Raw genomic sequence first — 27,695 nt, forward strand, 5'->3', positions numbered from 1 at the left:
GGCCAGGCTGAGGGGCTTCTCAGGTGGCTGTTCTTCCCTCTCTTCCTAAGGTGGTTAGAGCCTCCCCTTCTGTTTCCAAGGCTTCTTTGAGGGGCAGGCCAAGTTTTGTTTCAGTGGGGGTTTCTCCTAGTGCTTCAGGGTCTTTGCCTAAGAAACATATGCTTAAAATGGCAGAGGATTTGATTACTATGATAAGGGGTTCTATGCCCCCTCCTGATAAGAGGCCTAGGGTGGAACCTGAGTTTGAGAGTTTTGAGCAATGCTCGAGGCTTCTGAGTCTTCGGTTGAAGACTTGCAGGAGTACCCTCCTTATTCTGATTCTGATGTGGATGATTCTACTCCTTCAGCTTCTCCTCCTGAGGATTTTTCATTTTCAGAGACTTTGCATTCCATGAGGGAGCATTTTAAATGGGAAGGTCAAGATTTCTCTGATTCCAGGAAAAGGCTTAGGGAATTCTTGTTTTTACCCCAGCATAGGCCTTTAGCTATACCTCCTGTTTTGAATGTGGTGGAAGATGTTTTTGCAGAGGCTTCCCTGAATCCTGATTCTTTGTCTCCTGCTCCAGTTAAACCGGATAGGTATTATAGGGTGCCTGAAGCTCATAAGTATCTTTTTAAGAGTCCTAGGGCAGACCCGGAAACTGTCTCTCAGGGGCCCAAAGGTGTGAAGGCCTCAGTTGTTAAAAATCCTGTCCCTCCTGATAAAGAGGCAAGGGCTTTGGATAGATGGGGAAAGAAAGTGTATACTTCTTCCACTTTAGCCATGAGGGCGTTGAATTGTCAGTTTCACATGTTGAAATATCAGAATTATCTTCTTTCACAGTTGAAATCTAAGGTGGATGATTTGGCGGAAGGTATTGAGTGTAAAGAGTTGCAGGATTTAGTTCATGTGTCTGAACAGGTGGGTAAACATTCCCTGCAATGTGGTTTTGATGCTGTGCAGGCCTCCTCCAGGGTGGCTGCCACTGGTTCTGTTCTTCGTAGGCACGCCTGGTTAAGAGATCAGAATTTAGCTGAGCATGTTAAGACACGGATTTTGGATGCTCCTTTGCAGTCTGATGTGTTGTTTGGTTCGCCTGTAGAAGCAGTTTTGAAGAAAATGGAGGACAAGGCTAAGTCTATGCAAACTGTTAAAGATTTTTTGCAGGTGCAGCCTCCGAAGTTTAGTAGAAATTGGCCTGCTAAGGGATGGACTTATCCTGCTTATGATTCCCAGTCTAGGGGTAGGTCTAGACGTGGTAGGGGCAGAGCTCAGGGTTCTTTTAGGCCTAGGACAGGGAGTTCCCCTGCTCAGACTTCTGGTGAGGGCAGGGGTCAGTCCTTTCGTAAGCAGACCCAATGACCTGCCTTTTCAGCTGCCAGTTCATTCTCGCCTGGCAGCACCGTTGGGAGGAAGACTGTCTCTTTTCAAAGAAAATTGGGATTTAATTACCCAAGACAGATGGGTTCTGGATATCATTCACCACGGTTACAGGTTTTATTTCCATACCTTGCCTCCTTTCAAAGGCATGCCAGACATTCCTCCTCTACAAAGACAAGAGGCTCACAAGCAAATTTCTCTGTTACTCCAAATAGGGGCCATTCAGCCGGTTCCTGTGCCAGAAAGGGGCCTAGGATTTTATTCTCGCCTGTTCCTAGTACCAAAAAGGGGGAACACGTGGAGACCAATTTTGGATTTATCTATCCTCAACACTTATCTGGACATTCCCAAGTTCAAAATGTTGACGTTACAACAGCTTTTACCTCTGCTGGGCAAAGATCACTGGATGGTAACTTTAGATCTCAAGGAGGCTTACCTTCATGTGCCTATAAGACTAAGTTGCAGAAAGTATCTGCGTTTTGAGCTGGAAATTCTCATTATCAGTTCTCTGCATTGCCCTTTGGCTTATCTACTGCCCAGAGTATTCACAAAGGTTCTGGCTCCAGTGATAGCTTACTTCAGGCTACAAGGAATTCAAATCTATCCTTACTTGGACGATTGCCTGATTCTGGCTCAAGAAAAGGAAGACCTTCTACAGCATTTGGAATATGTCATAGCAGTGCTAAGATGCCTAGGGTATTCTGTGAACGAAATAAAGTCCAGTCTAGTACCCTCTCAAGACATGTGCTTTCTGGGTGTGAGACTGAATACAGCAGCCCAGATGGCCTTTTAACCCCGGACAAACAAAAGAATCTTTCCAGTTACTTCCATCAACTATCTCTTCAGTCCGGGCTGACTGCAAGGACAGTCCTTCAAGCCTTAGGGTTCATGGCATCTTGTATTCTGGTGCTTCCCAATGCCAAACTGCATATGAGGAAGCTACAATGGTATCTCAAAAATGTATGGACACAGCACTGCCAGGATTTGGACACTGTCATTCAAATAATACCTTGCATTCAAAAGGAATTTTTGTGGTGGGCTCAGGAATGTCACCTAAACAAGGGACTCTCTGTGACCCGACCAGAGGCGAGTCAGATTCTAACGACAGATGCCTCAGACATTGCTTGGGGAGCTCATCTAAATGGAAAGTGGATACAAGACAAGTGGCCTGCCAGACTACAGCATCTACATATCAACATGAAGGAGATGTTAGCAGTCCAATTTGCATTAATGGCTTTCAAGGAGTTACTTCTTCCAGGGCAGGTGTTGATTCTAACAGACAACACAACTGTCATGTGGTACATCAACAAACAAGGGGAACCCCTTCTTACCCATTGTGCAGGCAAGCAAAGGTTTTTTGGGAGACTGCGCTCAGGTTGCAACTAACTCTTCAGGGAAGGTTTCTGCCGAGCACAGAACTCCTTAGCAGATGTGTTAAGCAGACAAATCATGGATCCCCACGAGTGGAAACTGGATCTTCATGTATTTCAAAAGTTGACAGTGTCCTGGGGAACTCCAGACATAGATCTGTTCGCTTCTCCACTAAACCACCAGCTGCCAAAGTTTTGCACAAAGAGGTTTCATCACACAGCTTGGAAAGTGGATGCTCTTTCTTTCAGTTGGACAAATCTTCATGTGTATGCTTTCCACCTCTGCCTCTTCTTCCAAAGGTGCTTCTAAAGGTCAGACAAGACAAGCCAAGGATGATTTTAATAGCTCCAGATTGGCCTCGCAGCACTGGTACCCATTACTGAGGAGTCTGGTAAAGAAGCCTCCATGGCCTTTACCCTTGATTCCACACCTGTTGTCTCAGAGAGACGGTCACCTGCTCAATGTCAAGCTTCACTCTCTTCATCTAACAGCCTGGCATATTCTGTTTTGAAAGACAGCAGGTCTCAACTTCCTCAACAAGTTTTAAATGTGATTATGGAAGCCAGGAGACCTAGTACAAGGAAAGTGTACGCAGAAAAATGGAAGAGATTTTTATTTTGGAGTGCAGCAAACAATTTGGAGATTTCGGAGCCAAATCTGAGTGTGGCTCTTCAATATCTTACTGAGTTATTGGACAAAGGTTTGTCTTTCTCTTCCATTAAGATTCATGCTGCAGCAATTTCAGCTCACTATGATTGTGACCCACCATTGTTTTCGCATCCTTTGTTCAAGCAATTTCTTAGAGGGGCAAAGAATATAAGACCCCCACGTAGAGCTCCTACTCCTGCTTGGGACCTCAATTTTGTGTTGGAGAAGCTTACTCTACAACCTTTTGAGCCTGCGGCTACTGCTGACTTGAAATACTTGTCATGGAAGACTGCTTTTTTATTGGCCATTACTTCTGCAAGAAGGGTTTCTGAGTTGCAGGCCCTTATGGCAGTGGAGCCTTTTTTGATTTTTCATAAGGATAGGGTATCTTTACGTACTAATCCTTCCTTTATGCCTAAGGTGGTTTCTAGTGTGGCTTTAAACCAAACTATTCATTTGCCTACTTTTTATGCAGATCCCCAAAATAAAGGGGAAAAGATTTTGCACACTTTAGATGTACACAGGCAATTGCGTTATTATTTGAGCAGGACTAAGGATTTTAGGCAGTCTCAGCAGTTGTTTGTTTCTTTTGCTTTGAGTTCTCAGGGCAAGCCTGTGTCAAAACAAACTATTTCTAGATGGATTGGGTGTTGCATTACATTTTGTTATTCCCATCATGGCAAGGAGATTCCAGCTGGGATTAGGCCTCATTCCACTAGGGCTACTGCCACTTCAACAGCATTTCTGAGGGGGGTGGCAACTAAGGATATTTTGGAAGCAGCTACTTGGAGTTCAGTGCATACTTTCTCTAAGCATTATCACCTTCCTCTCTACTCTAAGTCTAGGGCTGGTTTTGCCACAGCTATTTTGCAAGGCATGTTGTCAGTTCCTGCTTCCTTATGATTTGCCAGCCTCCCTTACCTCTGCTTTGGGATTCTACCCAATAGTTAGGACTGCAGCAATGTGGAATGAAGAACATAGTACAGTTTTGTACCTACCATAAATGTAGATGTTCGAGGATCCACATTGCTGCAGTCCAATTTACCCTCCCTCCTTCCCCTCTGTGTTTAGGGGTGGTTGTATGGGTGGGGTTATATTCTGCTATTTTTGTATATTTTGTATATATATATTTTGGTGCAGGTTTGTTGGGAGTTTTTGGTTTTTTTGGCCTTATCTTTTTAGGGTCTTCTGACATCTGGGGCAAGAAAAGACTGAGGATATGACGTCGGTCATGCGCATTAGTACCCTGACGTACTGACGTCAGTCTAATGCGCCCTGACCGACGTCAGCCATATACTTTGGTATTCGGGCCGACTGGACAGCGGACTACCCAATAGTTAGGACTGCAGCAATGTGGATCCTCGAACATCTACATTTATGGTAGGTACAAAACTGTACTTTTCTGGGTAATGAACCTGTCCCTCCAGTACGTTCTGCTAATTGTGGTAATGAGGTTGAGGTCTCTGAAGCGTGTGGTGCGGAGGGATTGGGATTTCTTTAGATGTAGCATTTCTAACAGAGCTGAGTCAGACATGACTTTGTAAGTCAAGCAGAGAGCGCTTCTAAGTAGGCGATATGAGACAGAGAATAGTTGGAGTTTTTTGAGTCTGTCCATATTGGACAAGTGTTTAAGGCCTAGGATCCTTTTTGTGAGGTACTTTTGCGACCTCTCCGGTTGTTGCAGGTGTCTGTTGAGGTACATGCCAAATGTGGCATTGTACTCGATGATTGGCCTAATGAGGGAAGAGTAGAGGGAGAAAATGACCTCTTTCTTCCTGGATGCAAAACCCTTAGTAATGAGATGTGCTACATAGAAGGACTTTCTGACCACAGTGGCAATTTGATCAAAAGAGATTTTGCTGTCCACCTGTATTCCCAGATCTCTTATAACTCCTTTTGTGTTCAGTGGACTACCATCAGTGTGGTAATTTATGGGAACGGGGATTTCCCAAAGGGGATGACGGCACATTTTTTGGCATTGAGCTTAAGGCCATGGTTCTGAAACCAGTTGTCGGTCTCAGTGAGGCCATTCTGTAGGATGTCAACATCACTTGGGGAGCTAATAATAGCTCCTATTTGCAATCGTCTGCGAACTTTGTCAGCCAGAGTCCCTTCTTGTTGTCCTGGACTTCAGAGAAGTAGATACCAAACAGGAGAGGAACCAGGACCGAACTGTGTGGGACTCCACTCATGACTAGTCAGCAGTCTGACTTAGAGTCAGCTATTTTCACACTGTGGGTTGTATCTGTGAGCCAGTTTGTAACCCACCTAGTGATATAGGGGTTAATGCCTAGCTTAGTGAGTTTTTCTATGATTCCTGAGTGTGGAATGGAATCAAAGGCCTTGGCCTGATCAAGGTAGGTTGTATGAACCACCTTGCCTTCATCCACAGCTCTGGTGACTGACTCAAAGAAGTCGACCAAGTTGAGCAAGCATGATGTACCCTTCACAAAATCAAACTGTGTGGGATCCAGAGTTTGGAGATTCCCTATATCCTTGTTTATTTAGTCCATGATGATGCGTTCCATAGCCTTGCATATCAGACTCGGGCGAATGGGGCGATAGTTCCCAGGGTCTGTAGTCGCTCCTCCTTTGTGTAGAGGGATGACTGTAGCAGTGCACCATTCATTAGGGACAAAGCCTGAGCTGAGGCTGTGATTGAACAGGGCACACAGGTGAGGTGCCAGTTCATTCTGTAGTTCATGTAGAACACAGCCAGGGAAATTGTCAGGTCCCATATAAGCTGTATTCTTGGCCTTGGACAGTGCTGTTTTAAGCTGTGCAGCAGTAATATTGGGTGCTTGGCAATCTTCTGGTATTGTGCTTGGTCCTTGGGGGGGGGGGGTAAAGTTGGCACTGAATCTGTCGGCCAGTATATTGGCAATATCTGTTGGCTTGGTATAGGAGGTACCATTGTGCAGTAGCTCAGAGCAAATCTGGGTATTGCCATGGAGATTCTTTACATAACTATAGAAGGCCATGTGGTTGTCTTTGCTGCAATTCTGTCTTCATAGCTAGCTTTAGAGGATTTGATGAGGGATCTCAAGTTTTTGTTATAGCTGATAAGGGAGTTTTTCTAGTCTTGGGACTTCACCTTATTCCCCATCAGTTTCCTCCTCCTGTTGTAGAGTTTGTTTATGGCAGGGGACCACCAGATTGGCTTCCTTTTTTTGGAGGAGAGCGTCTTGGTTCTATTGTATTGTACTCATGTTTGCAAATGTGTTTCTATACTAAACATTGAATCTGCATTGCTGCTTGTTTGGGAGCTGATTATATGTGCTGTATCTCACTTGTTATGTTTGCACACCTATTACTAGAAACCAGTCTGTCCCACTCCAAACCATAGTACTCTAATTGGCAGTAGTGTAGCCCAATCTTATGATTGGCTTACCACACTTACTCATTTCTCCCCATTCTTAGCGTAGACATCTTCTAATTGTTGATTTTGCCTCTCTTACAGCTAGCAAGACCACTGTAGTGAACAGACGTCTTCTTGCACTGCTGACCCCAAAGCCTGCTACATCTCCTGAATTTTACTATCAAAACACCATCCCTCCAAACTACAAGGACACCTGTATTATAAAAGAACTGTGAAGTGTAGGTTAAATATACTCATTACTTACCTAATTCTACTTTATTATGTTATCTATATAAGTCTTGCTACTGGCTAGCAATCACCGCACAGACCAGTCGTATTACCTGCGTATATTGTCCCCCTTCCAGTTTTATTTACTCAAATACACACTTCCTGACATCCGCCACTAGATGGTAGCAAAACCTAAGAAATCCAACCTTTAAATTGTCTATTTTTTAAAGTTTAAAGTCTTATCCTTACGAATATCCTCAAGCTCTACGCGTTCCTGCCCTTTCCCATACCCATACAGACATATATCTCTGTTTCTAACCAATATATGTAACACAAAAGGAAAAAGAAAAAACAATAACAGATAAACGCATATATCAATTTGACAGAATTATCTGTTCTATAGTATATGTGAAATGACCTGCCTGCTAAACTGGGCGAGCTGATCCTGATTGATTTTTGCAGGATGCCTGCAGCCTGGTTGATCCCTGCTCTGTTCGCCCTCGCTGCGCTCGGGCTCACTCCTCTCCCCTATCCACTACCCTACCCCCATTCTCACCCACCCCCACATCAATTACTTTTATATCTGTACACCACACCGATCACTAGCCATGCCCACCCCCTTTCATACCACTCCACCTATCACATCACACTACCAAATTAACCTAGACTCACCCTCAGAACCACTCTTCAGCATTCCCTAGTACACCTTCCCTATCTAACCCCTCACCAACCCACCTATACTAAAGCATGCCTCCACTAACAAAACCCTCATATAAACGCCTCTTACTATTTGTTACCTCTATCCTACCATTACTAGCCTCCATCACCAACTACCAAACACTACTTAATTACACCCTTATCCTACCAAGTAAATCCACTTCCCCCAACAGTCTAAATACCAACGCTTATATTCTTCTATCCCCATACTTTTACTAAACTTCCCTTATCCACCACCTCGCACATAGAATACACCCAACACATGGGCAGTCTCTAACTAGGTTAAAGCAGCATAAGGCCTTCAATAAACTACTCAAACTCTATTTTTGCCTAAAAACAAAACTCATGTGTTGTGGTGACATACACCCCAACCCAGGCCCACTAACTACCAATACCTCAAACCCCAACTTGAATAATACCATACTCCACAGAGCCAAAAACTCTCTCCTCATCATAAACCTAAATGTTAGAAGTATCCTAAACAAAGTCCATGACCTTCATGCACTACTCTCCTTCTATCAACCAGATATAGTCATACTGACTGAGACCTGGCTTAAACCAGGAAACCATGATAATGAAATTACAGCACCTGGCTAAATTCTTATTCATAGTGACAGATTAGGAAAAAGAGGTGGGGGAGTAGCAATACTCTACAACAGTCACCTCATCCTTAAAAAACTAGACATAACAACTCCAGACCTAGGAAATATTGAACTCACCCTCACTAAATTAAAACTTAACCCAAATAAATATATAAACATCATAGGATGCTACATCCCTCCAGGCAATAATATTCCCATTACAGAAAATCTCCTAGAATGGCTATCTGACTCCCTCCCCCAAGAAAATATCATATTAGGAGACCTTAATATAGACTGGCATTATTGCTCCAGTCAAAACCCACTCACCCACATCAACCTACATGGACTAACCCAGCTCATAACCTCCCCCACAAGAACAGACAAGAGAACCAAGCATCAACCCATACTAGACTGGATTCTCATATCCCATCCTTCACAAATATCCCAAGCTGGGTGTCTACCAGACACCCTCGGCGACCACCAAGCCACATTTCTACTCAGATCAAAAACTCCCCAATTAACCCAGGTAACTATCCAAGAAATAAGAAGTAAAAAACATTTTAACCTGTCCAACTTTAACAGTGACCTAAAAAGGTGTAACTGGACCCCCCCTAAAAAAACTAGATCTTGATGAAGCAGTTCTGTACTTCAATTCAACCTTCACAAGTGTACTTCACTATTACACCCCTCCCAGAACCACTAGAATTAAAACTAATCATGCCCCCTGGCTAACCCTAGATACCAAAGCCTTCCTCAAAAATAGAAACAAAGCCTGACAAACTTTCTTAGCAGCAAATTCAACTCAGATAAAAAATACCTTGAACTGCATAACAAAGCCAAAAAACTTATCAAAACACATAAAATCTCCTACTACCCCAATTTACAGAACAAACATATAAACAACCCAAAAAAATTCTGGGCAGCAGTGAACTCAGCCTTGCAGCCAAGGAAAACATCAACCCCTACCCCTAAAACAGGAAATAACCAAGACAATATCCCCACTCAATTCAACAAATTCTTTACAGAAACTATCCAAGCCCTTACAACTAACCAATCTCCAACATCTCCACCCCCACTAAAACCCCCCTTCCACCAGAAACAACTAAAAGCCCCAACTTCTGCTTCCACCCAGTACCTACCAAAACTATAGAAAAACTACTACTAAAACTCAAACCAACAACCCTAGCCGATGATAAATTACCCACTGAATACCTCCAAAAAGGTGCCGAAGCTGTAGCATATCCTGTTTCCAACCTAATAAACTGCTCCATTTCCGAATGTAAAGTACACAGCTTTGGAAAATCTCTCATATTATTCCACTCCACAAAGGGGGTAGCTCTCTTGAACTCAATAACTATTGTCCTATAGCCATACTATCCCCCCTATCAAAACTTCTAGAGAGAGTAATACACGTTCAGTTAATGAAATACCTCCTAGATAACAAATTACTATCTACACAGCAACATGGCTTTAGACCTTTTCACAGCAGCACCACCGCACTTACAGCATTTACTAACACCATCAGTAATCACAGAAATAATGGATTACTTGTATCAGCCACATTTTTAGACTTATCCAAAGCTTTTGACATGGTTAATCATGCAAAACTCCTACACTCACTATCCTCCCTAAATCTTAGCATCCCTGCATCTCTTGGTTTAAAAGCTATCTAGAGGGCAGGCAACAAGTTGTAAAATGGCAAAACCAACTCTCTCCCTTACTGCCTGTCTCTCTAGGGGTAACCCCAAGGCTCCATCCTTGGACCACTTCTCTTTACCCTTTTTACCAACCAACTCCCATCCAGCGTTCCCAATGCCTCAATAGTATAATCCAGATGATACCACCATAATATACACTGCCAACACAATAGACCTCCTTCACTCCCAAACACAGGATTGCTTTTCCCTAGCTGAAACTTGGATCACCAATTAAAGCCTCATTCTTAACCCAGCTAAAACAAAACTACTCATCTTTAGCTCCCACAGATCCATGCCCCCCTTTCATAGTTTTACAATCTCCTCAAATAATAATACCATAATCACCCCCACTAATCACACAAAGCTGCTGGGTGTGGAAATTGAATTTCACCTTAGATTCGACCTACACATTTCCACAACCATAAAAAAAGTTCATAAAAAACTCGGTCTACTCTATCGCAACAAGAGATATCTCACTGACCACTCCAAAATAACAATAGCCAGGACTCACCTTATATCCACCTTTGCTATATGCCTCTCCTGTGCTTACCAATCTCCGCAAAACTGACCTAAACAAACTTGGCAGCTGTTATAAGATAGCCAGATTCGCCACAGCTTCACCCTTTAGAACACATCACTGTGCCTGCCTCAAAAAACTCAAATGACTAGAACTTCCCACTATTACTTCAACTTAATCAACTATCCCTAGCCCACAAAATAATACATCGCTCAAACAACACCCCATCCCTACAACACCTACTCCAGCCCTACACCAGTACCAGAACCTTAAGTTCTAGCACCCAAAACCTCCTTAAGGTTACCAAATTTAACAATGAAGCCGGCAAATCTGTCTACAGCCACTATATTTCTAAAATCTGGAACTCTCTTCCTGCCCAAATAACTGACAACAAATCCCCAACCCACTTCAAGAAACTACTTAAAGCTCACCTCATGAATAACCAACTATGCTTCTTTATCACCCCTGGCTAATACTTTAATTTACGCTATTAGTTAGGAGCTACTTACCTATACTGTCCATGAAGATATATTTATGTGACATCAAAAAGTAGCTACACCTTACTCATACTACGCTTACAGATGGTTAGATCATTATGGGACTGACCAGCTCTGTGCCTTAAATTATGAGGAATTGACTGAAATAATTATCTTCTCTTTCATTTAAAGTCTTTTATTTGCTTTGTATTAGAATTGTAATTATCTTGCAGAGACATGGAATGATTTATGTAGCTAACAAAGACAGTGAATATGTTCCAAAAGTGAATACCATGTGATCACCTTATACTAACCTCTGTGTAGCCTGCCTTTATAATGTATTGTCTATCAAGTGTTACCTACTAATGTTTTGTCTGTAAACTGTAAACATGTATTTCCTTGGAGCTTTTCTCCCCGGGCCTCTGCTGAAAATGGACTAGTATCCAGTCGGACACTCCCGGTCAACAAGTGTAAAATAAATAAAATAAATAAATATTGAGATCCATGCATTTTTGTGTACATGTTCGTACGGTGCATTGGTGTATGATTCGGCGGTCATGCAACTATTCTCCATTTGCATGGGTGCCATGAAGTTAGCCACCTCTGTTTTTAGGAGCCCAAAGTTAGCTTTGGAGAAGTTTTTCATGGTGGTTACTTTTGCGGAGGTGGGGGGGGGGGGTGGATTTCCAAGGTGATTAGTTTGTGGTCGGATATAACCAGGGAGGAGCTGACTATTGGTGTACAGCAACGGTCACCCATGTTAGTAATGACGAGGACAAGGATGTTGCTATGTCTAGTGGGGATACGAACAAGCTGGTCCAGGGCATTGGAATTAATGAACTCCAGGAAACGTTGGGCAATTGTCTTGGTACATGAGTAGTTTTCTCTGTTAATGGAGGGGTAGTTGAAGTCACCTAGTATGAGAGGGTTGGTCCCTAATGTTTTCCAGGGTGCTTAAGAACATGGAGTGTGAGTCTTGGGACATGATTGGAGACCTATAGCAGGCTACAACCTGGATCGTTGTCTTACCTGCACCTGAAGTACCTCTAATGCATTATGTTGGGCTACCAGTCTGGAGGTGTGCGCATCCTTTATGAATATGGAAACACCACTGCATTTCGAGCTTTGGTCCAAGTCCTGGAGCCGAAAGGTGTGGAAAGAGTTATAGCCTGGTAGTGTAGGGGTGCCTTCTGCTGCCTTGAACCAGGTCTCTGTTACAGCACAAATGTAGATGTTTTTCATTTTAAGGAGTGTTTTGAGCAAGTGCATTTTGAGATTTAGACTTCTAGCGTTGAGCAGCATGACCCTCAGATTGCATTTCTTTGTAGCTGTTGCGGTGGTAATTTGGTCTTTGGAACACTGCCTAAAAAGGAACTATGTTGGTGGCAAGAACCTTGGCCAGTATCCGGAAGCCCAGGGGTGACAGATGCAGGCCATCTCTGGCAAAGCATCAAGGTCTGTCAGTCATGTCATCTCAGGTAGACAGATACTGGATCCCCTTAGAATGACACTAGAAATTTCGCCAATTGTTGAAATCAATCATTTTTTGCTTGTACTGTGGTATCATTCTGGGTTTATTTTCATAAAGAGGAAGACTGATAAAGGCTCAGCCAGAAGTTCATGTGTGAAACTTCATACAGATGGAGGAGGTTTTGTAACTGATAAAAGGTTTTGCTGTCAGAAGTCTGCTGATAGCCTGACTGACTGACTCACCTGCATCTTATTTATTTTATTTTACATTTGTTGACCGGGCTAGTCTAACTGGATATATATATCCATTTTCAGCAGAGGCCCGGGGAGAAAAGCTCCACATAAAACAGATAAAGAAAACAGAAACTTTAAACTTCAGTTACAGAACATTAAAGTTGCAAATAGCTTGTCAGACAAAAACAGGTGTTACAAGGCAATTACATGGAATACAGTAGAAACATGTAGAACAAATCTGAGTTAAGATAACTTTTTTTTTTTTTTTGGGGGGGGGGATTCCCAGCTCAATGTTAAGAGTAAGTAACATGAGAACAGACTAGTTAAATGTGTGTGCAGGTTCTGCGACAGAAGACATGCAAAAACTTACAGGAGTAAATGCTTATAGTGAGAGGGGGAGAAGATTGATAGTCATGAAAGCATTTTTGATGTGGGGAGAGCAGCTTTGTTTGAGTAAGGTGGCAAAGTTATATAAGATGAGGATTCAGGGTGAGATGCTGTTTGAAAGAGTATTCATAGAGTGGATGAGGATGTCTGCGGTACTTTCTAGTTCAAGTGCTATAATGAAAGGCAGTGGGTTTTCATGATTGCATTTGACAAGTATCAGTTCTTCCAGCAGACCTTAGGCATTTGTAGTGAATAGAACAAAAAATGACGTTGTTAACCAGAATATTTGTTTTTAATATGTTAATTAGGAGGATTTACTCAGTCTACAGGTCCTTTTTTCATGGCTGGATTAAGATCATAAAGTCTTGCTCATTCCCATTTGATGATAATACAGATGGGATTTGGGGGTTCAAATCCATGTCTCTAGCTTTGCATACCAGATACCTAATCATTATAAAATGAATAGATAATGTGGGACAAGAAACTCTTATTTGCTGTCAAGAAATGTTAATAATCCATGCAGAATTTTTAGCAGCTCTGCTGTAGATGTAGAATATGTATTAAAGGCCAATGTTTTTCTTTGTTTAGAATGCAGTCTCTCTCTACTGTCGACTGGGTTTCGCACATAAAAAAGGACAAATTATAAATCTTGATCAGTTTCATCCAACCTGGAAGAATGTGCCATCAGTAAACAAACTAAAGTAAGATGTAATTCTCTCTGTACTTGATTAATAAAGATGAAATCATTTGAAAAAATGAGTTTGCATTAACTGAAGAAGCGGTAACTAGAGCTTTAATAAAGAAATCCATCAGATAAAATACGTTCAATTTTAAAAGAACTTGGTGTTAGCAGCAGACATTCAGAAGTCATGTTTGGACAGTTGATAAGATCATGTATGGAGCACTGCATGCTCTTCCAAAGATCACAGGTCCTTCAGCAAAAAAAAAAAAAAAAAACAATACAAGGAGTCCTAATATGTTTTATGAAGTGATAAGGAATCTACTTGAGGAGGTGTATAAAAAGAGATTTTGAAAGGTCTCTCACCATTTTCCTTTCTTGAAGGAAAAGGGGGCATGATAATAGCATTTCAGATACCTCAGTGAATCACAAGAGTTCGTGATTTAAGAAACTTTGCCTGCACTGGTAGTGCAGAAGGATACAACACCGAGTACAGTTAGGTGATGGAGTTTGACTACTGGCTTGGACGCTTGACACTGGAGGCAGAGAGGAGGGGCATGCTCTTCCTGGGCAGAGGGCCGGTGAGCTTTCCCTGGCGTGCACGTCTGCTTCAATGACATGTCCACAGTGGAGAGAGGAAGCTGTTCATGCAGAATGGAGTGAGTTTGGAGGTAGTAGGTGTGGCTGTTCATACCAGTGATGGTAGCCCTTTTTAGCGCATGTGGATAAACACACATGTGCAGACTGCAGGGGTGTGGGCAGCCCTTGTGTTGATGCAAATGTTCATGTCACCACAAGTGGCCAGGGCTAGGTTCATAAATGAAAAATGCTCTACTTGACTGAATCATAAAGCACTCTCACGGCTGCCTGGATTACAGTCTCTTAGAGGCTTGATGGTTGGCAAGTGTGGGGCAAAAACAACACAATAAAAAAAAAATAATTTGCAGAAACTTTTGTAAAGATTTGTGCAGGAACAAGGGGCTGCAGCATGACAATTGAATAGGACTGTTAGAGTAAAGAAAGAAAGTATTTTTACAGATAAGCCAAAAAAGTTTATGGAGGGAGTTCCGTTAGACAGTTGGGAGTGCAAAGGTTCAGTTGCAGACTTAGCCTCTCTCAAAATTTCATTCATGTTAGCAATTTATTTTTACCTATAGGTGAGGTGACCCGAAGGGTAGTGACATGGAGACTCTGCCCTTCCTTCTCTTTCCTTCATGAAGCAATCATTTGATGTTCATTTTTTTGGCATAAGCTGTTATCAGGCATTTGAACCACTCACTGTCTAAATGGATCTGTATAGAATTGCTTTCTGAGAGGCTTGCAGATCTGAAGATGCAAGCATACAGCATATAAAGAAGTAACTGTAGATTCACACAGTCTAGTGTATCTGAAGCTAATTTTAGCTTATTTTTTGGATTCAGCAGCAAGTTTGTAATAACAGCTCCCAAACTTCTTGTAATTTAAAGAACAAAAATCAGTGAAATTCTGTAGGCTCATTTCGTTTGCTAAGTTAAAAGCATCTTGGAAGTGTAAGAAGGTAAGGTGTTGAACCTGCTTACTGACATTATTGCATATATTTGAATTAGTCTACTTGATCCTGCCCCTCCAGACAGAAGAAAGCATCAGCAAGGTAAAGATTGAAAAATGCCAAGTGTGTAGTACAGAGCTTGTGGATACAGGTGATCCCACAAATGTGCATTTCTTAATTAATCACATTGAAACATGCATATGTGGATAAATGATGTTCTTGTGGGTTTTGAGCTTGGTGCATACTAAGCCATGGTATAAATGGCACACGGCAGAAATATACTGTGTGCCCTTCATTTGAATGGTGCACTGAACTCTGACTTCATGAATGTATCACATGCTAAAGTACACATCATAGCACCATAAAACTTCACCCGTCATTGGGCATGGGGGATCTTTATACTGTGAAGGTGTTAAGTCCACCTTGTATCTGGGCTAGATGTGATGTGTAAAGCAAAGTCCACTTCATACCAACATATTGCATATAGGAGGAGACAGCTCAAAGTACTGTGTACCACATGCTGTGTTAGGTGCACAGCATACATAAAGGAGGGTAGCAGTGTATGAGTTAGAATATGCAACAGAGTTCAAATACAGTACTGAGCGGCAATATGCATGCTTACCACTGGCTTTGCTGGTCACTACCTGTAGGTCTGTACGGCTGCAGTTGTTTGCTGTCAGGGAGTTATCTGAAGCTGTTCATGTTTTGACAGTAGCACTGCATAGCCAACATGAGCCATGAACTGTTAACAGAAAGTTTGCATTACCACTCTTTCTGTTTTCATTTGTATTACTATAGTGCACCAGTGCATAACTTACTAGCATATTTGGCCTTGTATGACCATTCTGGAGAATAAAACACTTGGTCTCTCATAGACAGAAAGCAGGTCTTTGTACATCATAAATGAGTCCAAGTCACTTTGTTTCATGTCCAGGTTTCTGTAAACAGCCAGTTGAAACACTGCAAACACCTTTTTGCTCTAGACATCAGAAACAAATTATTTATTTTTCAAAACTTGGCTGCCTAAAATAAGATCCAGTAAGACATGGCCCTTATCTCATGGTGTACATCAAGCAAACAGTTTTGAAAACTAGAAACATCAAGCAGCTTTTTTAGCAGGTTCATAGACTGCATTGTTCTCTTTGATGTTGGTTATGAATAATGTAAATATAACTGAGTTTTCTTTCTTTCTTACTTTTCTTTTTACCGTGTTTGTTCATGTAGGTTAAAATCCTTTGCAAGCACAAGTGCAGACATGCGCAATTCCAAATTCAACTCCCTTAGTCTTCAGTAGGTGCAGTGCTTAGTCAGGAAAGTACAGTTGTGTAAGTTGAATTTACTATAACAGTAGATGTTTGAGTGATCACTGCTGCAGTATCCTTAGTTATATGAGTTATATCCTGCCAAGGATATAACAGCCGGCCAGCTTCCAAAACTTTTCCATGCACCCAAACCTTCAAGCGTCTTGAGCTGAGCTCACTAAAAGATAGGTTTGTGCACATAGCCCTCCAGAGCTTTCCTCCCAGCAGAGAGAGAGAGGCTGAGCCATAAGTGGCCAAGGTTACGAATAACAAAAGTCCACACCCTGGCATAAAAAAAAAAAAACACACCAAAAAAATGAGGATGGGGGAAAGGGCTGGAGTGGCTACTGCAGCAAAGGTCATTTGAACATCTACTCTCATGGTAGCATGTCCTTCTGTTTTACTGCCACAGTGTTCCTTACATAAGGAATCTCCTGCTAAGGATAGCCCAACATCCAGATAGTATACAAAAGCCTTTGGTGTTTACAGGCATTGTTCATCACACACATGCTCCTTGCGCATGGTGTAGGTCATTAGGGTGATGTATGGAAGCAGACACCTCAGAACTTCTTTGCCATCAGTCTGAATGCTCTTTTTTTGTGTGATGTTTACCAAGCTGTTTTCAGATAAGGGCCCCTTTGGGAATCTTCCTTATCTTCCCTTTTATTTTAGTGTTGTTGGTTTACATGTCATCCAGAAAACTAAAACAGTGTGTAAAAAGGTCAGAAAAACCAATCAGTAAAAACCAAACAAAAAATCTAGCAAGGCTAGACTTTCCACTGTGTGATTCCTTAAACCTCTTGTATTAAAGGCAACATGAAATATATGCAAATGACCCTTTAAGGACATTATGTGTTTCAGCTATATGGCAATTCTGAATGTCCATGACTTTTTCCTTTTTAAGTCTATTTATGGACAAATTCAGGCCAGTAAAGCCAAACCCCACTAGCTGTGGACATGCATATTTCAGCCTTCTTATGGCATTATCAGCACAGCATAAGCAGAATATCTGGCTAACCTTTAGAAACACAGGGTTGTCGTACCCATCTGAGCTGAAACACCTGATGTCTTTAAAGGGTCATTTGCATATATCCCATGTTGCCTCTAATCCAAAAGGTTTAATTAATCACACAGTGGAAAGTCTAGCCTTGCTAGATTTTTCTTTTGGCTTTTACTGATTGATTTTTCTGTGTGACCTTTCTACTCATTGTTTTAGTTTGTTGGTTGGGGTATTTTGCAGACACCCTAATGGTTATGGATATCAGCTTGGTACAACAACCTGTGTTTCTAAATGTTATCTAAATGTTCCAGTTATGATGTGTGGATGATGCCATAAGAAGGCTCAAATGTTCATGTCCACAGTTAGTGGGGTTTGGCTTTATTGGTCTGAATTTGTCCATAAATAGACTTGTAAAGGAAAAAATCATGGACATTCAGAATTGTCATATAGCTGAAATACCTGATGTCCTTAAAGGGACTGTTGCATATATCTCATGTTGCCTTTAATACAAGAGGTGTGAAAATGTCATCTAGAAAAGGAAAATGTCCGTGTGGGAGGCAGATTCCCCATAAAGACTGTCACAGGCAGTCTCTCTTCTGGTTGGGTTCTTCTCACGTACATACACAGTGTTCAATCTGAAAAGCGTTTGTCCCCAAGACCCTGTGTAGTCACCTCTCCTTTTGTCTTTTTACCTGGAAAATCAATATCTAATGTTGTAGCACAAGATGCTATGACAGAGTCTTCCTATCCTGTGGGTCAGCTGCCAGACAAGAACAGGGCCAAAAAAAACTCAAGTCTGATTTGGCTGTTGTCTAGCCTCCCCTGGATGCCTCTGTTGAGGCTGATAAAAGCCCAGAGGATTGTCTGGTTGTTGATTTGGATTCCTCTACCATGACCCAGTCAGAGGCTGGCATGAATCTGACTTCTTGCATGTCCTCAGTCTACACCAGACATTGAGAAGGAACCTCAGCTGATTACATTTGAGGGATGGAGAGGGATTATGCAGATTTTAGCACAAGAGGAGATTCCTATTACATTTGTAGAGTGTCGGCAAGGGTCTGACCCTCCTAGGGTTATGTGGAATTCCCGCAGGAAAAGAAACAAAAAAAAAATCAAACAGTTAGAGATCCCCAGCATGAGTGGCAGGATTTTACTCAGGGGTTGTTTAATGCTTTAATGGCTTTAAAACCTCCTCAAAGGGTCTCTCTGCCTGTCCCTCTCTGGTCTTCTACTCCTCTTAAGAGACCTAGGGAGCAAGAGTCTTCTGATGAGGATCTGGATTCTGGGGAAGAGTGCTTAGCATGCACTTCTAAGTTTCCTTCCCCTTTGGACTGTGGGTCTGAGAAAGAGGATTCTATCGATTCAGATTCTCCTTTAGAAGAATTCTCCTTTGGGGACGCTATTTCACGTGTTCTAGAATTTTTCAGTTGGGATAGTTCTCAGGTTTCTGATATCCATAAGAGGTATTATGAACTCCTCCAGAGTAATTCTCCCAAACCCTCTGCTGTACCGGTTGCCCTCCTGGATACCTTTTCAACAGCTTCTGTTGTCCCTTATTCTCAGCTTCCAGCTCCCAAGAAACCTGACAAATTTTACAAATTGCCCGATGATTGTAAATTTCTGTATAAATGTCCTTCTAATGATCCTTCTGCAGTGTCTGTCTCTTCTGACAAAATCCTCTAAACTGTTGCCTTCTGCTAAGTTGCTTCCTTCAGACAAAGATAGTAGGGCCATGGAATGTCTAGGCAAAAAGGTTTATACTGCTGCCACCCTGGCTTTTAGGACTATTAATTACTAGGCCATTATGACTAGGTATATTTCAGCCCTTCTTTTTCAGGTTTCTCAAGTAGTTTCTGACCCTCCTGCCTCTGAGAGGAAGGTGTTGGCCCTTTCCTTATTGGGTTCTACCTCTCAAGTGGCTCGCCACTCCATTGAGTGCAGTTATGATGCAGCTGAAGCTTCTTCTAGGGCTGCTACATTTGTTTCAGTTCTTGAGGTGTTACTCTTGGCTTAGTCTTCAGGCATTGCCTGTGACATTAAAGCCAAATTATTGGATGCTCCTCTAGGTAATAAAAATCTTTCTGCTGCTGATAAACTTTTTAAAATTCTTCCAGGATGAGGGCAGTGCCTTGCAAAAGTTGAAACATTTCTGTTTCTCATTTCCCTAAGTTTCAGAGGAATTATCCTTCCAAATCTGCTTTTGTTCACAGACAATGTCGCCCTTCCCCTAAGGGTAAAAAGGGTTCGAGACGTGTACTTCCTGCTAAGTCTACCCAAACCCCCCTGTTTCTCAGAAACCTCTTTATTGGGGAAAAACAGGTTCTATCTGACAAATTGCTTCCTTTTTTCCCTCAGCCAAGTTCCCTTGTCCCTTCGTCTTTCTTTGTCCCTTTCAAATTGTTTAAGAGTCGCACAAGACTCTTAGGGTCTGTCCGTCATCCTCCAAGAGTATTTCATGGTGTGGAAATATATTTCTCCCTTTCTGGGCATCCCTCAACCTCCTTGGGAACAGCTTCCTTTCTTTCCAGAGGTGCTTTTTGCTCTTTGGGCCTAGGGTATCATTCAGGTTTTGCCCCCTGCCCAGGAAAGGAAGTTTTTTTTTTTATTCCAGAATGTTTCTGGTTCTCAGGAAGGAGGGCACCTGAGAGCAGTTCTGGACCCTTCTCAGCTCAACACTTTTCTAAAGGTCCCCTCTTTTTGGATGCTTTCCCTTCAAACCTTGTCCCCTCTTCTTCCCTAGGCATTTGTGGTATCTCTAGATCTCAAAGATGCCTACTTTCACATCCCCATCCATCCCCTTTTCATGAAATGCTTGGATTTCTATGTTTCTTTCTTGCATTTTCATTTCTGTGCTTTGCCCTTTGGTCTCTCTACTGCCCCAAGAGTATTCACCAAATGCTTCGCTCCTGTCACAAATTTTTGCAGATTGAGATGAGTTCATATCTTTCCTTATTTGACATTTAGACCTCATCCCCCAAGGTTCTTGTTCAGGACCTCCAGTTTACTGTTTCCCTACTGCAAAGTCACGGGTTCACCATAAACTTTCAAAATTCAGTCTTGGCCTATTCCCATGCTGCCATCCCTGCTTTTCCTCAAGGCTCTGTCTCTGATTGCTTTTTTTCCAGTCTCCTCTCCCTCTGGCTTCAGTCACAGCCAGGGACTTTCTCAGGGTCCTCAGGTTTATTTGCTTCCACCATTCCTATGCTGCTTCTGGCCAAGTTCCATATGACAAAACTTCAGTGATACCTCAAGTCAGTGTGGCTTCAACACTGCCATCCCCTGGACTTCCTATTTCCCTTCCTTCCCTGTCTCAAGCTTGAACTTCAGTGGTGGAGTGTTCAACTTTCTCTCAATCCAGGGCTTCCTTTCCATCCTCCAGTCCCAACTCAAGAGCTCTTGTCGGATGCCACGGACAGGGGGTGGGGAGCTTCCTTCAGTTTTCTCAAGGTTCATGGTCTCTTTCCTCTTCATCATAGGTCAGACCACATCAACGTCAAGGAGATGAGAGCTTTCCTTCTAGCTCTTCAGGTGTTTCATACCCTCTTTCTTCCCAGGATCCTCAAAGTTTTCACCGACAATGCCACAGTGATGTAATATGCCAGCAAGCAAGGGGGTACTCTGTCCTACCTTCATTACACACACACACACACACACACACACACACACACACACACACTGTTCAGGTTTGGGAATTAGCTGTCCAATGTCAAGTGACTCTTTAGGCTATCACCATTCCCTCAGAACAAAATGTAGTGGCCGACACTTTGAGCTGGTCCAGCACACTGGCTCATGAATGGATGCTTCACAGAGATGTGTTTCTGGGCATTGTCCATTAGTACGATATTCCTCAGCTAGATTCTTTTGCCTCACCCTTGAACAGGCAACTTCTTCTCTACTTTTCCAGAATCCCAAGTCCTATGGCTTGGAAGGTGGCTGCCCTATCTTTTCCTTGGAAGGGAATATTTCTCCATGCCTTCCCTCCCCTTCCAAGGGTCCTACACAAAATCAAGCAAGACTTACCCAAAATCTTGCTGGTGATTCCTGTTTTGCCCAGACCGCATTGGTACCCCCTTCTTTTTCACTTGTCCAGGGGCAATCACCACAAATTACCTCACCAGGTAGACCTTCTCACACAAGTCAAGGGATCTCTTCCCCATCCTCACTTGTACAGTGTTCAACTGATGATGTGGGTGATAGGGTTCTGATCCCTTTTAGGCACCTGTTTTCTGAGGACTTGCTTTGGGCCCTGCAGGAGGCCAGGAAACACGCTACCAGGAAATCATATTTGTCCAAGTGGAAGAGATTTTCTGTCTGGTGCCTCTCTTGCAACCAGGATTCCTCTTCAATGCAGATTTCTATGTTTCTCTCCTATTTGTATAATCTGCTCCGTGTTGTGTTGGCATATTCTTCACTTAAAGCTCACCTATTAGCAATTTCTGCTTGTCTGTCCTTAACTCCTCATCTGGCCTTTAGGTTTGAGGTCAAGCAGTTTCTTAAAGGCATTCCTTCATATCAGACTTACCAGAGAGCCTATTCTACCTTCCTGGGACTTCAGTTTTGTTCTTGAAACATTGATTCAGGCTCCTTTTGATCCCGCTGCTTCAGCTTCCTTGCAACATTGTACTTGGTAGACTGTTCTTCTTTTGGTCCTTACTTCAGCAGAGAATACCTGAGCTTCAGGCTGTCATGGCTGTTTCTCCCTTTTTAGTTTTTCAGAGAGAGAGGGTGTTTCTTTGTACTAATCCTTCTTTTATGCCCAAGGTGGTCAATGAGTTGTCTCTTAGTCAGTCTATTAATTTGTCTTCCTTTTTTCATTCTCTGTAGTCTGCCGGTGAGAAGGTTCTTCACACCTTGGATTTGCATAGACAGCTCCGATATTATTTGGATAAGGCTGCTATTCAGACACTTGAACAGCTTTCTGTTTCCTTTCATCCCAGGTGTTTGGGTTTGGCAGTTTCTAAATGAACCATCTCTTCCTAGATTTATAAGGCTATTTCCTTTTGTTAGTCTTTTCATGGTAACTGTCCTTGGTAGAGGCTTATTGTACCAGAGCTGTTACTACTGCTAGTGCCTTTTTCAAGGGAATGAATACAGATTCCGTCCTTGAGGCTGCTACTTGGACTTCTATCCATACCTTCAGTACACAGTACAAGTTAGATTTTATTTACAGAACAAGATCTGGCTTTGCCAAGGGCTATCCTACATGGGTTTCTGGAGGGCTTTTCAGTGCCATCCTCCTCCCAGGTTTCCTGTTGAGCTTTTGTACTCTCACTTACATAAGGAATACTACAGTAGTGATACCCCTCTGCTCTGCCCCATTCTTCTTGCCTTCTTAGCCTGGAGATTATTTTCTTTTTCCTCCCTCTGGATGCACATGTTCCTCCTGGGGCTTTTCAGTTATGTGGTGTGTACATCTATATGTCTCCTTTATGCCCTACGCCTGCCTTGCATGGGGAGCAAAAAAACTGGGGATATATATATATATATATATATATATATATATATATATATATATACACACACACACATATATATACAGTAGTTGCGGCAGTTGCAAACACCTTGGAGGTGAAACAGAACTGCACGTGAATAATAACACTATGATACATTTATTAATTGAAAAATAAGGTAAAATTAAGAGCTTTTATCCTGCTGCAATCAGGACTTCTTCTGAATGACTTCATATACAAAAGAACAGTGTTTAAATACCTTAAAACCCTATAGAAATGATGGCAAAGTACAATATACAAAAGATTCTTTTAAAGGGAAACTACCTTTCCATCAATACCAAATCTAAACCTAATTATCATCTCTCTCTCTCTATATATATATATATAAATCGAAAAATTTAAAAAAAATGTAAAATATAGAGTGGATTGAAATATCTACCACAAAGACAATTCTAAGTAGGCAGAAACCTCCAAATAATCATGTTTTCATAAATAATAATCATCTTATAAAACCAGTGAAACCATTTAAAAATCCTTAAAAAGTGTATCAGTATAAATGAATGTGTCCATTAAAACAAAGTTCTTTAAAAATAAAACCGAAATGAAGTTAAAACCAAATATAAATAATACTACAAAAATCTTTTAAAAACACACAATGTGTGTGAATATTTGTGTGCGCATACACATACACTTAAGTTTGTGTAAAACAATCCATCTATACAACAAATGTTGTGTATAACCATGGAAAGCCCACTCTCATCATTTTGATGCCCTACACTTTTTAAAATAGGTTTAATTGAAACTTAATTGTTCAAGCCTGGTGTAGTGAAGGCATTCAACTTAAACTGCCATCAATTCTCCCAATCTCCTCCTTTAGGATCCATGTTTACCTGCTCCAAAATACCAAAAAGGAATTCATTATGTGTTGGCTGCACCAAGGATGCTGGATCCAAAGAGATTTCAGATACCACTGTATCTTGGTCATGTGGAGTCTTGCCAATGGTATCATGAGAATCATAGATGCCATGAGACCCAAAATCCTAAGGTATTTCCTTGCAGTGACTGAAGTTTGAGTGGAAAAAAAAAACTTAGAAACACATCTAAATTACCTCTTGTTACTTTTTCTTTCCTTTTATTTGTTTGTTAGACTGTACTATATTATGTTGTATATATTATACACTCTTAGCTTGCTGTTAATTGTCTGTTTTCTTTAACATTTTTACTTTTTTACTATGTATGCTTAGTTTAGAAATGACTTGCTCATTTGTAATAATTTCCCATGTTGTTACTTTTGTTTCTTGTAATACCGGAGTTTTTCTCTTTGGGCTTCTGCTGAAAAGGGCTGTTGCCCAGTCAGATTAACTCTGTTAACAAATGTCAAGTAAATAAATAAATAAAAGATCTATTTCAGGTGGAAGAAAAGCTCTTTGAACTGAGGTGCCTAGTTGACATCCCAGAACACAATCTTGTGTGAGGGAGTCAAGAAAGACTTTTGAATGTTCTGTTGGAATCCTAGCTTGTGAAAGAGATCTTTCACCCGAGAGAAATTCCTGATGTTTTGAAAGAGACTCTACAAAGATAAGCAGCTTGTCTAAATACTGAAAAAATGTGGACACCCTGTAGTCTGCAGTGAGTTGTCACTGGAGCTAGGCACTTTGTGAACACTCTTGGTGCAGTGGATAGTCCAAAGGGTAAGACAGATAACTAATAATGTGATGCAGACATACAAAACTTTAAGAAAAGCCTAAGTCTGGATGAATAGAAATGTGATGATAAGCATCTTTTAAGTCTAGTGTTACCAGGAAACTTGAATGGGGAATAAGTAACAGGTTGTGAATTGACATCATTCTGAATTTGGGCACTGTCACAAACAGGTTTAGGAAAGAAAAATCCAGAGCTGGTCCCCAAGTATTTTTTTTCTTTGGGGCTAAGAACATCTTTGAATCAAACAATTTCCCCAGTTGGGAAAGAAGAACTGGTTGTTTCACTCCTTGTGACAGCATGTGATGAACAGGAGAAAACAAAACAGTCTGATCTGCAGGATGAGGAATGACCCCCTGGAAAAGAGAAATTTACTCCCACTGCCATCTGCACCCCTAATGAATGATTTTCAGAACCCATTTTTTTGAAACTAAGATATCCTTCCACATCACTGTTTCAGTGTTCTATACAAAAGAGATGTCTGGCCAGTATATAAAAGCCTTAGAGTTTATAGATGTTGTACGTCACACGTATGCACCCTGCTCAAGGCATAGGGCATAAAGGTGATGTACGGATGTGCATACCTCAGAACTTCTTTGTCCCCAGTCCAAATGCCAACATTGATTGATGGTCTGAACACACCTTTTTCTATGCTGATTCCTGAGCCATGTTTCAGATAAGTGCCCTGTTTGGGGTTTCTTCTCATCTTTTTTCACTTTTATTTTTGTGAGTTTACATACTTTCCAGAAAGGGAAAACATCAGTGTGGGAGGCAGATTCCCAATAAAGATAGACAGGAGCAGTGTCTCTTCTGTTTCTGTGCTTCTCATCACCATGTGCAGTGCTTTGTCTACTTAGCATTTGTCCCTAAGACCTTACATAATTGTCTCTCATCCTTGTCAATTTACCTGCAGAACCAATGCCTTAAATTGTTGGTGCAAGGTGTTACGGTGGAATCTTCCAATCCCAAAAGTCAGCCACCTGTAAAGAAAAAGGCAAAAAAATTCAGGTCTCATTCAGCTCCTGTCCCACCTCCCCAGATATCTCTCTGAAGTCTGGCTAGTTTTTGTTTCGGGTTCCTGTGCCATTACCCTGTCGGAGGCTGGCTTGGATCCAGCTTCTTGCATGTCCTTGGAGGCTCTGCAAACATCCACACTGGATGTTGAGGGGGAACTTTGGCTGATTATTTCTGAAGGACCGAGGACGATACTGAAAATCTTAGTTTGGGAGGAGATTCCTGCTATTTTGGTTGAGAGGACACAAGGGTCTGAAACTCCTATGGTATTTACAGCAGACATCCATCAAAAGAAAAAAAAAAAAGCATGTTTCTCCTGCTACTAAAGATCCCCAGTGTGAATGGCAGGATTTTACCCAGGGGTGGTTTTAATGCTGTAATGGCCTCAAAGCCTCCCAAGGAGTTTCTGTGTGTGCTTCTCCTTGGTCATCTACTCCTCTTAAGAGGATCAGAGAGTAGGAATCCTCTGAAGAGGATTTGGGTTCTGAGGAAGAGTAATAGGCATATTCTTCTGAAATCCCTTCTCCATTAGACTATGGATCTGAGGAGGAAGATTCTATTAGTCCAGACCATCCCTTGGAAAAAACTCTCCTTTGGGGAAATTGTCTTTTGCATGATGGAATATTACAAACAGGACTGTTCTCAGGTTTTTGATATTCAAAAAGGTATTATGAACTTCTCCTGATGGAATCTCCTAAGCCTTCTGATTTACCTCCCATCTTGGCTGTCCTTCTAGGTACCTTTTTAACAGCCTCTCTTGGCCTCTAATTCTTAACCCTCAACCCCTAATGATGATTGTTAAGTTCTTATACAAATGTCCTTCTGCTGATCCTTGTGTAGTGTCTGCCTAATCTGACAAGCCTTCTTAACTTTTGCCTTCTACTTAACTACTTCCCTTAGGCAAAGACAGTAGAGCTATGGTACGTTTAAGCAAAAAGATGTACACCTTTGCCAACCTGGCTTTTCAGCCTATTAATTACCAAACTCATATGGCTAGGTATGTTTTAGCCCTTCTTTCTCAAGCTATCTCTGACCTCTCTGATTCAGAAGGGAAGGTCTTGGCCCTTTCTCTGCTGGGTTCTATCTCTTAAGTGGCTCACCACACTATTAAATGTAGTTATGATGTAGCTGATGCCTCCTCTAGGGCTGCTGCCTTTGGTTCTGTTTTGAGGCTTTATTCTTGGCTTCTTCTCCACCCCTTACCTGATGGTATTAAGGTTAAATTGTTGGATGCACCTCTTGATTATAAGAACCTTTTGGTTCTGGTGCTGCTCGTTTTTTTTCAAGTCCCTCCAGGAAAAAGGCAAGGCCTTGCAGGATCTGACACATATTTTTATGCCTCCTATCCCTAAGTTCCAGAGGAATTATCCCTCTAAATCCGCTTCTATCTGCAGACAGTCTTGCCTTCCTTGTAAAGTTAAGAAGGGTAATAGGCATGTACCTCCTGTAGATCAATATGTATGTATAGTATGTATACCTTTAAGAAACTTTCTAGGGACTTGCACATGTATATAAATACTGAGCATGTGTAAGCCTGACTGCCATTTTGTAGTAAGCTGTTGAGATGTAAGCATGCATGTTTGTGTAGTCTGTCAGTTAATCAGTTTGTTTATATTTTGTACTGCTGCTATCCATCCTGATGTGTTTCTGTGTAATAAAGCATATAAATGAAATACCCTGCCTGTTCGTTTTCACTTGTAAAATAAGATGAGTGACACCTCCTGGCAAGTGTACTCAGACTCTTACTTCTCAGCAGCCTCCTTTTTAAGACAAACCAGGTTTTGATAGTTTGCTTCCCCTTGCAGTGGGTCAGGTTCCCTTATTCCTACATCTATCCATATCCTTTCTCAGTTGTTTAAGGGTCTCTCAAGACACTTGGGTGAGAAAGATCTAGAGCCTTCTCTGCAGACTAGCTCTTAATGTTTGGGATCTATCAGTCCAGTATCTAGTGACTCTTCAGGCTGTATAAATTACTTCA

The 27,695-nt window shown here is 41.7% G+C and overlaps 1 protein-coding gene across 1 annotated transcript in view; it reads left to right on the forward strand.

Moving 5' to 3' along the window:
* The window catches only part of FAM91A1 (family with sequence similarity 91 member A1), a 1,899,235-nt gene that overhangs the window by 787,871 nt on the left and 1,083,669 nt on the right, over positions 1 to 27,695 (forward strand). The window contains exon 11 of the mRNA XM_044066590.1: positions 13,633 to 13,745. Within this exon, the coding sequence (XP_043922525.1) occupies positions 13,633 to 13,745 (113 nt within the window). The remainder of the gene's footprint in view (positions 1 to 13,632; positions 13,746 to 27,695) is intronic.

This window comes from Protopterus annectens, chromosome 3.part1 (genome assembly GCF_019279795.1).
Source record: "Protopterus annectens isolate FY-2018-M chromosome 3.part1, PAN1.0, whole genome shotgun sequence".
In the NCBI taxonomy this organism is placed as follows: domain Eukaryota; kingdom Metazoa; phylum Chordata; order Ceratodontiformes; family Protopteridae; genus Protopterus; species Protopterus annectens.